General features: G+C 40.2%; 1 protein-coding gene across 1 annotated transcript in view; it reads left to right on the forward strand.

The window, feature by feature from the left end:
- otud7a (OTU deubiquitinase 7A) overlaps window positions 1-17,368 on the forward strand; it is a 52,004-nt gene that overhangs the window by 17,205 nt on the left and 17,431 nt on the right. Inside the window, exons 2-5 of the mRNA XM_050073903.1 lie at window positions 3,843-3,972; window positions 8,297-8,450; window positions 16,620-16,805; window positions 16,909-17,127. Coding sequence (XP_049929860.1) covers window positions 8,366-8,450; window positions 16,620-16,805; window positions 16,909-17,127 — 490 coding nt within the window. The 5' untranslated portion in view covers window positions 3,843-3,972; window positions 8,297-8,365. The remainder of the gene's footprint in view (window positions 1-3,842; window positions 3,973-8,296; window positions 8,451-16,619; window positions 16,806-16,908; window positions 17,128-17,368) is intronic.

A 17,368-nucleotide genomic window follows, 5' to 3' on the forward strand; every position in this document is an offset into this window, starting at 1 on the left:
ACTCTCAGTGTTATATTTAACTAGCAATTTAAGTACCTTTTTGTAAACTCTAAAATTTGTTATTCTATTTTTACTTGTAGTTTTTTGTAATATAATGTATTTGCTCTTGCTCTTTTTTTACATTTTATGTAAGTAACAGTAGCAATAAATACGTCACTGAAACAGTCTTAATTATTTAGAATGTAATTTTGATTTATTTTTTATCAACAACAATACAGTACAGGTGCAAAATTTGTTCTTCAGACTATGACATATAATGTACTGTATACGTGATATGTGCATGGGGGAATATAAAAGTGAGAGTTTAGCAGAGCTCGACTGGATGATAAACCTCATTGTATTAATAAAGCCACGACAGGACTGAGTATGTAATGTGTTCCATCTGATCCAGACTTTTTGGATACATGTATTATATGTGGGAGGGTCCGGTCTCAGCCATCGGATGGTTATACACTTTAAGGCTGCTGTAAGTAACATGTGAGAGCTATTCACTGAAATAATATTAAAAGAAAAACTTAAGTAAATTAAAAGAGGTATCGGCAATAAAATGTAGTCACAGAAGCGAAAGTAAAAGAGCACATTTTTTACACAGTAGCCTCTGTCAGTATTTAAATCATTATATATTAGATAATTCTTACTTTATAACAGTTCTACATATTTTGAAAGCAGATCACATGTTATATTTTAAATCTGAAAAGCTGCTAGTAACTACAGCTGATAGGTAAATGTAGCAGACTAGTACAAGTACAAGTTTCCCCTCTGACATGACGAGAAGTGAAAGTATAAATTAGCATGAACTGGAAAAACTATGCAAGCATTGTATTTAACTACAGTCATACATACTTGGGTGAATGTAATTAGTTACTTTCCATTATTATATTCATTACATAGTAGCTGACGGTGTAGATATTGAGACACAGTTAAGATAATTTGAGTCACACAGGCGGTGACTGGAGTTCAGATGGCAGCGCGATTCAGACATAAATTGAGAAGATGGTGGTCTAATCGTCAACTTGTCGTGCCCATGTGTCTAATTGTCCTTGAGCAATACACTGAACTCCAACGTCTCTATGGAGTGTGTGGCAAATGTAATGTTATTTGAACTTAAGATAGATAGATAACTTTGTCCTCTGTCTCAGTGGAAATTTGTCTTTGACCTCTCTCAAAAATCAATAGGAAAATACAGACAATAAGAGAGCTCATCTTATAAAAATGGTAGTGTTCCCTGATACAGTCGTTCTGTGTTCATTACCTGTATGGTACAGGGAATAAAGGACCTCTTATATATGTTTTGACTGGTTGTTGGGACCCTAAATTAATGCCCAGTTGGGAGCTCAAACTCTGAGTGTAATAGGTGTGAGATACTTTTGAATTTGCATGGGCCTTTCATTATGACACTTACAGAAAATTTCTATTTTGCAACTTCTGCTTAATTATTTTTCAACACCAGCTAAGGACAATATTACTCAAGTAACTTCTGCATGAGTGGAATAGTCGTGTTATTTCCAGCTCTGCTAAAAACATTTGTTATAGACATCGCTAACATGTTGGCAATGGTTGAAGTAGGCTCGTAATAGCTGTTCCAAGCAACCCTTACAGTCAAAAGAGCCATGTTTGGAAAGTAAATAAATACATTTTTAAATCTTTCTGGAGCTGCAAAACATATTTGAGCGTTATAATGTGGGAAACACAGCCTATATATTCTACATTAGCCTTTCAGCATGTAAATGAGCATTCATTAATATGTGTTACCACAAGGTGGCCACTCTATAGGGTGCTGTTTATCATTTTTTGGTACTTTAATTTTGCAGCATTGGCAGTAAAAGCAAACAAATCTGTCCACGCACTATTAAATTCTCTATTTTCCTCTGAGACTTTTTCTTTCTTAGATTTGGAATCCACATCTAGCATAGCTGGGAGGACTCAAAGCTAGCCGCTGCCATTGAGGGGCAGCAAAATGTAGGAGAAAAGGCGCCAGGCCGTAGTTGCACATTTCAGTTGACAAAATGTAAAAACATTTTTTATTTGGTGTATAGCTATATATTTTTAGAAATCGAGAATATGAGTGTAACCGGTGGACTCTAGTGTTGTCTGCGTTGTGTTGGAATGAAGGGGCCCAGACTGTGGATATCTTTGGGCGCGATCTCCGTGTACTCGTGACAACTGACAGCAAGAGGTAAAAACAAAATCCTACGTCAATCACGACCATATAACTCGAGCCCTTCTCCCATGGAGTACAACAGCAAAAGGACGGCCATGTTACATTCAATTCAGTACAATAAAACCTGTCAATTATGACCCTACACAAATTAGGCGACACAGGAATATGTTAGCATATTATACAGTCATTTTAGGCTGATAATTGAACTTATAAACATAGCTTAAGAGCGCTAAAACACGGAAATTACTACAAGAGCAATGTCGCTTACCTCTCCCATTGAGCACAACAGCAAAAGGGGAGAGGCAAGGTGGGACACACCCCTTTTATAGGTGGGGTACACCCAAAGATGAACGTAAGGGTACAGAAACTAAGTCGCAAACGTTCCACATATTGACTTTGGAGGCTTAAGCATGTCAGGTAATACAACTGAAACAAATTTTGTGTAATTATAATACTTAATACCATCACTTTAGCTGTTAACTGTTTTCATCTCCATCTTATTTCTTGACAAAGCCACAGGGAGACACTGGAGAGGAGCTGAATAGCTGCATGTGGCCGCAGTTTGCCCCTGGTTTTGGCCAAATAATATCAAAAATTAATCCGTAACTTTCTAGTTCAAACTCCATATACTGTAACTCACGGGTTTCGAGTCAGTAAGAGCTTTTTGTTTTTTACACACTTCAAGACTTGCTGTCATTTTAAGTGAAAGAGTTGCTCTTTCAAAGGTAGTTCTATGGTTAAAGTTGCTGTGATAGATTGTGCAGATAAATTGAGGACACATGCAGTATATGAACGTTTTTTACTGTTCATGTGAATTATGCATGCCACTGAAGGATATTTCAGTCCCACTCAGGAGGGCCTTGACACTAACTCTTCAGCACATGCCACTGTTTTGCTGAAAGGGTTGAGAGAGGCGTTGGTCGGCGTGATCCACCGGGGACAGTTGGAGAATGTCTTCTGAGTTTCCACTGTTGTTCTGCATGGCTCTTTACTCACTGTTTCCATGTGTGTTTGTCTCCACACAAGACGTATTCTCTGCCGGCTGTGTCGTGCAGGATCATCTCGGAACACAACAACTCCAACAGTGACCTTATCCGCCTTTACCGGCATCAGCATGTTTGCGTTTCGTTATGTAAAAGAAAAGATCGTGAGACCAGCACTGCACTTTCTTTACCGCGTCAGTGTTGGTGTCACATGAACACCTGCATCTTAGTGTGAGAAGCTGAAAATGTGATTACACCGTCAGAAGGAGGAGTCGTAGAAAAAATGGTGCTGCTTTTAAGTGCTGCTGCTGCGTAAACGTCAGGCTGTTTGAGCTGTTTAAGGGAATGTTTATGATGAAGAAGTGAAGCAGCTTTATAGGGATGCTACAGCTGGCAGGTGTAGTTACACACATCACACCACCCTGGTCTAAAAGTACTCAAGCGTGACATCAAGTGATGTAAGTTAGTACTTAAGTAAAAGTATCAGTGGACCAAGGGGTTTCTAAATGACGTGTGATGACAGTAATGGCTTGAGGGGTGAGTTAGATTTGCATTTTAACACTGATGGAGTCACAGGTGTGTGTCGGTCGTGTGTTTCACAGCAGCTTCAAATTGAACTCAGTCAATCAGAACTAGAGGACTTAACTTTCTGTTTGAGAATGATGACTTTCAGTGTGTTCTCTGTGTTTGTGTTTCAGGGTTCTCTGCATCCCCGGTGTCTTCCTCTCCTCCGCTGCCTCTGAAGCCATGGACTAGAGCTGCGTCTGGTCCTGACAGTCCCGTGGTCATCAGATGGCTTCTCAACAACCCTCAGCGAAAATACAGAAAGTAGGTGTGACAACTAGCAGAGGGAAGTTGAAGCGCAGTCGCTGACAGCTGCTAAATAACATTACAAGGATAAAGCTGGAGGTGTTCTATATTTTCCAGTCAATAAAAAGATCTAATGAAAAGACCAAAACCAACAATGAATTGATCCTTTTAGTAAGTGTTGCTTGTGTAGGCTGATTTATAACTCTAAAACTATTAAGATCACACATGAATGAGCCACACTGCTGCACTGACTAACATGTTCCTTCATTAGATGGAACACGCACTGTAGTCTGTTTTGAGTCAATCCCATATACATTGTCCTGGTCAGTGCTCAGATCTTTTACTGAAGTAAATGTAGAAATATTAAAGCGCAAAAATACTCAATTTTAGTTCTACATTCCAAATAACTTACAGTACAGAAGTATTGTCTGCCTTATGCACTGCAACAAATTTAAAAAATATTTGTTTCCAGGCAAATGGCCCCTGTTATTGTGATACTGTATCCAGTACTGTATTATTGGATTATTGTTACAGAATGGGAATAGCATTTTACCGTTGTTTATACTTGGTCAAGCTGGAGGTAATTTCAACTACTGTAAAACTTCAGTTTACAGCTGTTATTTGTTTTAATCACTAAAATCAACAGGCCTATATTTAGGACAGAGGTCTATGTGGGACGGGCCTTTAATTCTTTTCACACAAAACTGTTGCTCGGCAAAGATGAGAAATACGATCAAATTGTTTATTTGAACCAGTAGGACTATTACTTGTTTAAAAATTAGGCTTTGAATATCATATCAGTTATGAATCATTCATTTGATCTAGCTCCAACAGACAGCACATGAGAGACCAAGTGACTTATTGTACTCAAAGATTACGGCACCCAGCATACTGACACAACACCACTTCCTCCTGTTAAAACAAAACTCACAACTTGGATTGATTTTTATGAAAAACATTGTGATTCTTTTGATCTGAGGACCCTTATGAACCTCAGTTAGACCAGGTGTCTAACTGAGACAGGCGTTTATATGTCAAAATGTGTAGCCACGCCAGGCTAATAAAGGGGACTAGGTGTTTAAATGGAAATAGGCGTTTAATTGAAGTTTTGTGGTACATTATGTAGTGTTGAGTAATTTGTGGGAGTGTGTCATATTTTATAAGCTGATCGTGTGTTTTGCATGTGAAAATCTAAATCAGCAAAGTGACTAGTATGGCTGGGTATCATTTAAAAATTACCAGTACCTTTAAAGCAATAGTGATACCAAAAGAGCACCTCGTTTGACGCCTTTTTTCCCCCTACTTCATTCAATTCCCATCATGTGAATGGAGCTGCGTATGGTATAGCTGTACTTTCAAACATTTTGTTGCAACCTCTGTCAAAATACACTGCCCTTGACTTCACCACACCACAGACTGTATGGGTTGTAACTGCTGTGGGAATGGTCCAATTGCATGTCACGTTAAATCAAAGAACACTTGCGGTAATTGGCTGCAAGCACAACTAGATATAGGTACAAAATCAGTCAAATGCAGGTTATTGTTTGACTGGAAAATGTTTATACTACTTGGTACTTTGTTAGTTTGTTAAATACCTTAAAGGTATCTAATACGGAAATACCCAAGTAACTAGTAGCTATAGCTGTCAAATAATTATAGTGGAGTACAAATTTCCCACAAGTACCTCACAACTGTACAGAAGTACAGTTCATTCATTCATTCATTTTCCGTAATCACCCTGTTGGGGATCACAGAGGGGCTGGAGCCTATCCCAGCTGACACTGGGCGAGGGGTGGGGTACACCCTGGACAGGTCGCCAGACTATCACAGGGCTGACACACAGAGACAGACAACCATTCACAGCCACATTCACACCTACTGACAATTTAGAGTCAGTTAACCTAACCTGCATGTCTTTGGACTGTGGGAGGAAGCCCACGCTGACACGGGGAGACCATGCAAACTCTGCACAGAAGGGCTCCCCCACTTTGGGGTTCAAACCAGGACAATACTAAAAACTGCACCACTGTGCCGCCCCACTTAAGCACAGTACTTGAGTAAATGCGCTTACATTTCACCACAGCTCCTGGTGCCATATTCGCTATTACACTAAATATGTGTTAATCCACGACTGAAAATAGTCCCTTAGAAATGCACTATATAATCCTATAAAACTATACAACTTTAAACTGTACTGTAACTATAAAACTATTACTGTAGAATATTGAGTGATTTTTAAGCTTTACATTTAGTTGGGACAAACAAGCTTGGAACAGAGAGCAGCTGGTGTCGTAGTGGAGTCAGAAAGTTTTAATAGATAAACTATAACATTGTTGGTTCTGGTCTTTTCATTGGATTTGAGAAAAATTAGATAAACATAGAAAACCCTCAGCCTTTTCCTTTAAAGTAGATATTTTCTCTAGTTCTCTGTGCTGCTGTAATGCCTCTATATTTAGCAGAAGCCTGAGATATCATGCGTGTGACAAATATGCAAATCGTCATTATGACTGAAGGGAAGCTGGACAGTCCCAGGCTTTACGTCACAAAGAAAAATATGCATTATGGTGTTTCTGAGTCATAACTACCTCCCACGGGTAAAGCCATCTGAAAAGGGCTGTTCTTAAGGGAAAAGATGAGGTCATGACTTTTAATATTCAGCTATTTCTGTGTCTCGCTCCACTCCACTTCACTCAAGGTTTTCTGACCTGCAAAGCAGCACTGTGACTCTCACTTGACGGGCAGCCTCTCATTCTGTACTGAGTTAGAGTGTAATTATGTGCACATATGCTGTCTCTTTGGTCCTCAGAGGACGCAAATACTTCACAGACTGACTTTCAAGTCTTTTTGATTCCCTGTAAGATAAATAAGTAAGCTCGCCTTTCTTTTTATGTCATAAAGAAACATTTAGCTGATGTCTAAGATAGATAAAGAAGACAGTCTTCCCCAGCAAGTCGTTTCAGGTCACCATTGATCTGATAACACAATATGCATCAACCATAATCTCATGATCTCTGACAAACTCCTGGCTGCAACCGCTCCAGCTGACCACCCTGTATTTCCTGTAGTTTACATGTGCTTTGATTCTTACAGTACAATAATGCACATGCAACACAATGCAAATGGCTGACAGTAAGTAGGTCAGCTAAACTACAGCTTAAGTGCAGCTTTGACTCATTAATAATGCACATGATAAAGACTAAAGTTGCTGGGTCTTGAACAAAGATATTTTTCTCTCTGATGCCGACAACCGAGCAATGCTCAGCTGTCTGTTTTTCTTTAGTCGTGAGCTTTTAATTTTCATGTGATGATAACACCAACTGAGATTGTTCTGTCATGGTCAGTTAAAGATATGCCATGATGTCCTAACTGCTAATATTCCCCAGCCTCCGAAACAGGACACAACAGCATTTGTTTTGCATCAGCTCTATTTCCAGATCGGAGTGTCTGTCGGTTCACAACACCGAGCCAAAACCTGACGGACACTCATGTCATGTGGCACACTGAGAGTTGGAGCCTCTGCTTACTGCTCAAAGGCGTGGGCAGAGTATCTGAAAGTCTCCATCAGGCTATGACTCCTCTTTAGGGCAAAGCCAGAGCCCTGAGCAGCGTTCAAACCTCCGGTGTGCACACAGAGGCCCGGTGTCAGAGCTGCAAACCTGTGGGTGTTTGTTTCTTCACTGACAATGCTCTGAACTCCGTTCCTCCGTCACCCACACAGCCTCAAGTGGAATGAAAGCTATGCATGGACTCATTCATTCCATGGGCCGAGGGAGGGAACGACTTGTGCATCTTAGAAGTGTTATTTATGACCTAACAAGGCAGCGCTTGTTGATCATTTGATCATACTAAATAACATCGCACTGAGTGGCTCCACAAACAGTCGCTAGGCACCCTTCCTCACTGTCCAGCTCAGAGTACGGATGTGGTTTAAGATGCTGGATCATACCCAGAAACCCCTGGTTGACACTCAGTGGCAGGAAGAGGGTTAGTGTTGTTATGATCATGGGCGGTGGGCCAAAGGCTTTGGAGATAGGCAGGTGTGTCCTGGATACGACCTCTGGCTGTGTTGTTGATATTACATCTGTGCTGCTGGATATTATGTTATGACTGTTAGCAAGAGCTGGGAGGAGCACTGGGAGTGGAGTGCTATTCACAGAACTATTAACTATCAGCCCCATGAAGCATTACACATCAGTACGAGCAGGCCGACACTGCAGGCTGGGATTAGAATAAGAGAGAGGGGCCGTCCAGCTCTCTGTGTTCTCACGGGGGGGTTAGTGAGTGAGGGGTTTTTAAAAGTGTGACTGAAATGGATTTACTGTAACATGGTGTGTTCTTTCAGATGAGAACGTGAAGGCTGGCGTCCACCAAGGCCACCGCTGCACCTTGGGCAGCGCACACACATGATCACATGACTCTGGACATGGACGCGGTCCTGTCAGACTTTGTTCGGTCCACGGGGGCAGAACCGGGTCTGGCAAGAGACCTGCTGGAAGGTAAGAGACCATTATTGTCTTGCACCCCCAAGATTTTTAAAATGACAATTTGTCTGATAGCTGATACTGGTGTTTTTTTTGTTGTTGTTGTTGTTTATTTTTTTGTTGTTGTTATTTATTCTCCCTGTTGTGCCAGGGAAACAAAGAAATCTTCATTTTAGAAAAATAACTGAACTGTTTTAAAGTCATTCAGTCCTTCATGACACTACTTGTGAATGAGCACACACTCAGAAATCATATTTATAAAATAACCTTTAATGTAACCTTTCACATTAAAAACATTAATTTAAAACGACTGCTTTAATAGCCTTTTTTTATTATATATAATATATCATAATTCTCCCTCTAATATCTATTTTATACACATTCATAGACATTTTTTTCCTTCAAATAGCTGTATTTATTTAAGTTTATTGCCAAAAACTAAATTTTACAAGATTACATTTGAACACATCATGATAACGTCATAATTTATCTTCGCCCACTTGTCAATTTACTGACTAGTGCTTGAACACATCATAATGTAACTCAAGAGACACAGAGACTGAGTTACAGCTCCGCTTCAGAGTCCCTACTTTACACCACCTTGATATTTTAAAAGACATAGCAGACGTGCACATCCAGATCTGTTAAAGGCAGGTGCTGGACTCTGCATGTAGCTCCCTTAAGTGCAATTTATTGGCACATCCTCGGAGCACATATAAAAAATCAGGCCTGATGTTTGGAACCTCACCTGCATCATCATGTGACTACCGTGTGACCCTAACATATATATTTAAAGATGGCGTCTTTGCACATTTAGCTAAGTTTGAAGAAGAGCAATTAGCTTGAACGGTTAATTGTGCATGTGCCAATAAATTGCACTTAAAGGAGCTACAGTGTGCAGACCTTTGTATTTTTACATAGAAGCAAACAACAACGGCATCATGCTACGCCAGTGTGTGATTTTAGACAGCATGCTGGTATCGCGAAAGCAAAAGAATCGTGATGGGCACAACAATGTAACACAACAGTGTCGATCTCTAGTGTGACATGAAACATAGCATCTGCAGCACTTTCTAAACAATAACAACGGCATAAGATGGTAATAACAATCACTTACCAATTACAATTAATCACGTAGAAATAACCTGTGGAAGCTTCTTCTCTGTGATTGATTACGGTGACATATTGTATATGCATGCAACCTCCTCCATTTTACATAGCCTTGATTCGGTATACCACGCATCTCTATGTTTTATTACAAATGCAAAGTTACTTACTCATCACTGCATTCTTTATGATTTGGTGGGTTGGACATCACTAACCATTTGCACACACCAGCACTGGTATATCTTTATTTATAAAGCAATACTGGGCAAACTTCTAGCCTACCTCTGCACCCTTCTGTGTGTCAGCTCTGGTAGTTACCAGCTACGCTTCTCTAGGTGGTTGCTTTTTAATGTACCCCAAGTTTTAACAGATCTGAGGAAAACTGCATTCTCCTACTCTGCACCATGGACATGGAACAATATTCAAAAAGATCTAAAATTAGAAACACTATATCCATTGAGGAATTTAAGAATGTGGTGACAGAGACATGTGCTTGTTTTTCTTGAGAGGCCACTATGTTTGAATAGTTGTCGTTTTATTGTGTTTTTTTGTTTTATTACATGTTCTGTTTGTTGCATTTGAAATACGTTTTAATTGGCTGACTTCTTGGTTAAATAAAGGTTAAATTAGTAAAATTAAATAGAATAAACTTACCTTCTCTGTTCTATGGCAGCTGATCTAGTCTTCTGCTCGGAGGGTAAGAAGCTCCCGGACCTCATTGTTTTCCCAGTTTGTAGACATTTTCATCTGCTGTTCTTCTTCTTCTTGGAATTAGCTGCTAATTGCTGTTAGCTGCTTTTTAAATCTCCCGGCGGTGGGTCACACACATAACACGTCGTCAAAACATCACACCTGTCCCATCTACAGTCCCTTACCCTTTTACACAGAAGTTAATTTGGCGCTGTTACTTCCAATGCTGCCTGCTTAAAGGTGAGACAGCTCTGTCTCCCATTCCCCCAAAGAACATATTATATTGCTGCCTTGAACAGGTTGTATAAAAGGAGGTGATGCAACCTCAATAAAAGGTTAGTTGCGGCCAATGACTGCTAACAGCTAACGTTACCTAGCTGCTGATTTCAACGTGAATTTGTTGTTCACAATATGGCATTATCAGGGAACTGACGGGGTGCATTCCCTGACGCGTCAAAGGTGAGTTTACTGCGTTCTTTCATCCTGATGGCATCCCGGGGAAGATCCCTGGGAAAACATGTTTTCTATTGTCCCTGGGACGACTACTTTCTTGCCTGCGCAAAATTGATGTGCCGATAGGCCAATGGCAGTCAACAAGGAAAATACTGACTGATACCGATGTTCGGCTGATGAATCGGTGCATCCCTGTTATCAACCAACGTGTTACATGTATACGTAATACGTGGGAATTTTTGTTTTGATCAGCTCCGCCCTGTTGTGCTGCGGTCACACAGGGGAGAGGGAAGGACAGATGAGGAGAGGAAATGAGGGGAGAAGAAAAGAAAGGAAACAAAGGAGGGGAGGAGAGGACAGGGGCCCCACAACAGTGAGCCAGCTTGCTGATTTAGAGGCCAGTGTGACGGTTTTACGAGTGCACTCCCCAGGGAGAGCTTTGTGCCCATTCATTGGAACTCATTGAGGAGCAGAGTGCTACTGGCACTTGTATAGCTTACATACAGTGCCACTTTGGGGGAAAACACAGGAGAGCAAAAGTGCACACGGCAACAGAAAGCTGCTTGATGGTCAGTTGAATTGGCTCCGATGTCTAGAGACAGTAAAAGTGATGTTTGTGTTTTTGTTTCCAAGTATGAAGCAATTTCAGTGTCAGGCTGTTTCACATTGCATTCCAGCAAACTGCAGCAAAGAACTGCTGAACCCTGAATACAGATACAGTTTAGTCTACAGGAATAACAGCATGCTGCACACAAATCAGACCTCCATTAGGGGATGAAATCCTTGCAGAGTGTGTCCTGGAAATGTTTTGGTTTTTTTTGTCTCTGCCTGTGTATTATGCAGCGGGTGTCTAGTCTGATAAAAGAATTAAAGTGTTGGGTGTCTGTCTCTCCCTCCCTCTCAGTCATTTTTTTTTCTGATTCTGCTTTGGCACAAAGCCACAGGGGCATACTTGTGACACTAACAGACACCAAACAAGACACTGCACTCAAGACAAGACAGACGTGGGGCCTGGATGTCCTATTTCAGTATCACGCCTGCTGCTTCTCTCTGGTGTTAGCTTAGCTCTTCAGACCTGCATCAATCAGCTGCTCTGTGTCCCTCTGGTCTGAGTCAGGATGGTGTGAGGAGCGAGCAGAAAGACGGAGAGGCAGACAGAGAGATGTGACAGAGTCACATGTGGTGCTTCCCCCTAGAGGCTGATTTATGTACTGAAGAATGGGTCAAATTTATTGAGAACCAGGACATTTTTTGAGTTCTGCAGTGAGTGTGTTTAGTTTTTATGGAACAGGTTAACAACCTAATTTTGGTGATAATGATTAACTTATTTCCCCCATGTGCCAAGCATGAACTCCCAGTAAGAATTCCTTCAATGTTGATTGTTCAGGAGGTTTTCACAGGGATCTAAATTATCCACAGAGGTCTCTTCCTCTCCAAAAGATACAAACCACGTAATTAAAATCAGTACAATGCTGTTTGACCTGTCTGCGACAAGCACCTGCTAATGTGTGCCCACCTTTTCTTCTGATCCAGACCTTCAGGAGGTTTTTACCAAGAGCCAAATTATCCGCAGAGGTCCCTTCTTCCAAAACAAACAGACCCGGTGATTAAAAAGTTACAAATCCGATGGTGTTTGTCTCGTTGTAGATGGGCCACTAGCACAGCACCTGCTAATGGGTGCTCACCTTTTTTCTCTGTTAACTTTAGAACCAGACATTAAGGAGGTTTTAAATGAGGAGCACGGTTCCCATGGTCATGAAAAAGTCATGGAATTAGTCAAAATAATTAAAAAATTCTGGAAAGTTCATGTAATTTTGTTTTGTATAGGGACATTGTCACAATAATCTTCCATGGATAACATTCCACTTAATGTTACAGCAAATGAATTTCCTGTAGCTGCTGACTAACCATAGCTTTAATATGTTGTTGATGTGTGACAACGTTTTGTTTACCATCACATATGTTTCATCACTTTCTCCCCCTTCCTGTATGCCAGCTAGCTGAAATTATGTTTAAATAGCGTTTGATCTGATTTGTCTGAAAATTGCCAAACAAGTGGGGCCAAAAAAAACCAAAAAACTTTATCATGGGTCCTTGAAAAGGCATGGAAAAGCTTGGAATCTTTGTCCATTAAAATGTGTGGGTATCCTGTGGGAGCCATATTATCTGCAGAGGTCTGTTTCTCTCCAAAACAAATGTACCTGATGATTTAAACCGGTAAAAACACACATTATAGCAGTTTCATGTTAAAAAAATCAGTGTTTTTCCAACACTTAATATTGCAAAGGGCTGAGAAGTATGGTGGTCGATGCAAACATGCAAATATGCAAATGGCCCTAAGCAGGACCAGTCCGTCTGTTCTGGGCTACTGTAGACACATGGCAGTGCAACATGGCGATCTCTGTGGGCGAGAACCTGTTCCCAAAAAAACAACGATTCTTATTTTCAGGTGAATTAACACTAATGAAAACATACTTATTACATTATATTCCATTTCTGCCAATATATCCCCCTAAATCCTACATACTGGACCTTTAATTAAAGAATCAATCAGTTAGTAAAGCTTGCTCATGAAGAGCTGCTTCTGCTGTCTCTGTACTGTATGTAAAAACCTTCCTATGCAACTGATTTAATTTAAAGTCCTTTAATGAAGAATAAAAGGGGTCCAGTGAAGCTGCTGTGTTTCTAATAGATGGGGATAATGCATGTTCATACTGCAGATGAATTTATCAGTGTTCCTTTTGCTGACGACAGCCATTACAAATGAAGGAGCTCGAACAACGCCTCCCATGCCACAGTAATAGTAGGCTAATGCAGAAGCATTTAAAGACCGTGCATTAGGTGCAGAGTGGCTGTGTTGCTGAACCTTAAGTTGTATTCCTGGATGTGTGCAGCTCAGTAAAGTAGAATCAGTTTTGCATTGATCAGTGTGAGAGACAGTGACCGGCGGTGCCAGGTTTCATGTTCAGACTGCCGAGAATGATCATGTCTGGAAGTCTGGGAGAGGACAACTTCCTCCAGGTCTCTTACACAGGCAGTCCATTAATGGACCCTGTCTGGTAAACATGCTCAGATTACACGCAGGCACCCTCTGACTGTTTGCGGCTGATGTGAGTTTTATAAGGACTGTTTTGGAGATAGTTCCTGTGGCATCATGAGGAGACACGCTGAGTTATAATAAGACTGAGGCTTGACTTGTGTCTCTTAGACCTGGGAGGGATCTCTGTTGGAGAGACAGCACCCAGAGGAGACAACTGTGTCTGTGTGTGCATGTGTGTGTGTTGATGGCGTGTTACCAGTGTGTGTGACCCTCCTGCACATCAGGATATTGCTGTCACTCTGTTAAAGGATCTGTCTCCCCTCACTATCTTCACTGCTGTGGCACCACCCAATCTCAATCTCAGTTATTATGATGCAGCATGTTTTACTGCCTGTGGCTTTGCTCCATATGAGCTACATACATATGTACCATTATTGTTGGGGCTCATTATTTAAAATTCATATAGAGCTGGGAATTTATCAGTATTTATTTCAAATATTAAGAAAAGAGTAATCCAAAAATCTGCAGAGGCAAATGTTTTAGTGTAGTTTATTACGATCATTTTCCAACTGATAAAACTCAAATACACAAAAGAAAAAATTAAGATGGTAACAATAATAAATAACAATAGTAAGTCATTACTTTTGATGCAGTGACAAAACAAAGCAAGTTTTACTGACCGAAAAGGTGTTGGCTGAAGCCTTAGCTTATTGCACCTACCCTTTTTACATAAATAGTTTTGTACTGTTTTCCTTGGATTTATACAACGAAAATGACAGAAAAATGAAGGAAAAAATGAAAGAAAAGAAAAAGAAACAAAAGAAAAAATGAAAGGAACATGCAAAACAAAATATATCTATATCATAAACACCCCAAGGTCCAAAATTAAAATGAGCCTTAGCTTATTGTTTAGCTTATTAGCTTATCTTATTATTATTTTTACATTAAATGTTTTGTACTGTTTTCTTTAGATTTATACAACGAAATTGAAAGAAACAAGCAAAACAAAATATATGTATATGATATATACCTAAGTCCAAAATAAAAATTCACCCACACACACACTGATGTTTATAACTTGCTTTTATATTTGTCAGTCATATTATTTTAAATGTATTTTTTAAATCTAGTAAGTGTGTTGCATGTTTTCAGTTCTTTTTCTTATCCTTTCTTCCTTTCTTATTCTATCACCTTTGACTGTTACACATCTTTTTTTTTTATCTTTGCTTTGTAAGCATACAAGTTCCTCTTAGTTCATACTGACTCTCTAATTTGGAACAACGTCTAGATACAATCTGGAAGTGTGTTCATTTTATTTTGAACATTAATTGTGCAGCTTTAAAGTCCAACAAATCTCTAAATTTGTGAGCATGCGAGTTTATGAATAATTTGTAGGGTGGTTCATGATAATCAGCTCTTTTTCAATTCGTATAGCTCTCTTATAGCTTAAAAATCAGATTTGCAATTGCTTTGTAAGTATTTCCCCAAACCTCCACACAGTAGGTCATGTATGGAACCATAAAAGAACGATACAATATGTGTAACGAATTTAGATTGACGGTGGCTTTCGTTTTGTGCAATCTTGCAATGGACGTTTTTGTCTATATGTGGTTTCGGTGTGTTCTATTACCAAAAACATTTTCTTTTATACATTCTTTCCTGAGGTGGGGGAGCCCTTCTGTGCGGAGTTTGCATGTTCTCCTCGTGTTAGTGTGGGTTTTGTCCAGGTACTCCGGCTTCCTCCCACAGTCCAAAGACATGCAGGTTACCTGGTGACTCTAAATTGGCCGTAGTTGTGAATGTGAGCGTGAATGGTTGTCTGTCTCTATGTGTCAGCCCTGTGATAGTCTGGCGACCTGTCCAGGGTGTAGCCCGCCTCTCACCCAATATCAGCTGGGATAGGCTCCAGCCCCCCCGTGACCCTCAAGAGGATAAGGGTTTACTAAAAATTTATGACTGAATGAATGAAATAAAATGAAAAGCAGAGCACATCACATCATTTTGGGAAAACCTCCAGCTACTCTTAGTCAACTAGAGAAAACACCAATTCAGAATCTTGAGAATCACAGCACTGAAACAAATAACCAAAGGGTGGAATAAAAACTAACCTCAAATTTAATAAAATGGAAAAGTATGATTCAAGAAGTAAAATTCATGGAGAAAGAGACTCACAAAATAAGGAATAGGGAAGATGTGGTTGAGAAAAGGTGGCTTATAGAAGATGGGAGACTTTAACTATACTGTCATTGTACTTAATGTATAAAAATGTGTACAGTGTGTGAGATGGTTAATAGTGATTTTCTTTCCCTTTTTTCTCTATCATTATTATACCATTATTATACTGTGAATGTATTGGTTGTTTGGTCTTTCATATTTTTCTTTATTTTCCCCTTTTAAATTTTCTTTGTAATGAATTGTAAACTAAAAAGCAAATAAGCTATATATATTAAAATGGGCTTGAAAAAAAAATAAGGTATAAAAACATCTTTGCAAGAACAAAAGAAATTTGTATAATCTGCAAACAAAACAAACTATCATTGTGGACACTTTCCAAATATCATTAATGTACAATATTGACAATATCTTTGCATTTTATCCCCAGTTTCTTTTCCCTTTCTGATACTAGTAGCATATTACGATTTACTCATCATGAGATAATCCTGTTTACTACAAACTGCAATGAACAGTGTCCTGTTGCACCAGAAAAACAATTTTTTGATGCGTGGGAACATAATATTTGGTGAAAAACTCTAATTGTTCAGAAATTCTGGATATTTCTGAGTGAAAATCAGAAAAAGTCAATACAAAGCCCTTCCAGTATCACACATTTACTCTTGATACACATAATCAGTGCTGATGTGCAGTCAACCAGACCTTTTGTTTGTGTCCCGCAGGTAAAAACTGGGACCTCAGTGCTGCTCTAAATGATTACGAGGAGCTCAGGCAGGTCCACACTGCCAACCTGCCGCAGGTCTTCAATGAGGGCCGCTACTACAAACAGCCAGAGACACGTGACACGCCCACCCATGTCAGTAAGATCGACAAGCCGTGTGCACAGAAGCAGGAGGACAATGCACAAGGTACGAGGGCCGCCTTTGCACCACGTTGCCTGTTGATGACCTCAACTGTTTTCCCTTGCTTCCCTCTCATCCATCCAATTCTCACTTCTTCTCCCCCCTCTAGAGAAGCGTCTGTCCCGCGGGATCTCCCACGCCAGCTCTGCCATCGTCTCCCTGGCGCGGCTGCAGGTGGCCAACGAGTGTACCAGCGAGCAGTTCCCTCTTGAGATGCCCATCTACACATTCCAGCTACCAGACCTCAGCGTGTACAGCGAGGATTTCAGGAGCTTCATAGAGAGAGACCTGATCGAGCAGTCCACCATGATGGCTCTGGAGCAGGCTGGTGAGTACTACAGGATATAATATCATATAATACATCCTGTTAGAGTGCTTCTCCTACAACTGATACGAGATATGTAACAGAATCTGATGCATTTCAGTGTATTCTTTATTTAGATTACATTGATACGCAGGAGGCCCACAGAGCAGCAGCAAAGAGAAATGCCAGTGAAAGTCAGTAATGTAGACAGAGACGTGGAGGGTGAGACTGAGAGGGGGGAGACAGAGCAGATCAGAGGAGAAGC

This window comes from Epinephelus moara, chromosome 20, assembly GCF_006386435.1.
Source record: "Epinephelus moara isolate mb chromosome 20, YSFRI_EMoa_1.0, whole genome shotgun sequence".
NCBI classification, from domain to species: domain Eukaryota; kingdom Metazoa; phylum Chordata; class Actinopteri; order Perciformes; family Serranidae; genus Epinephelus; species Epinephelus moara.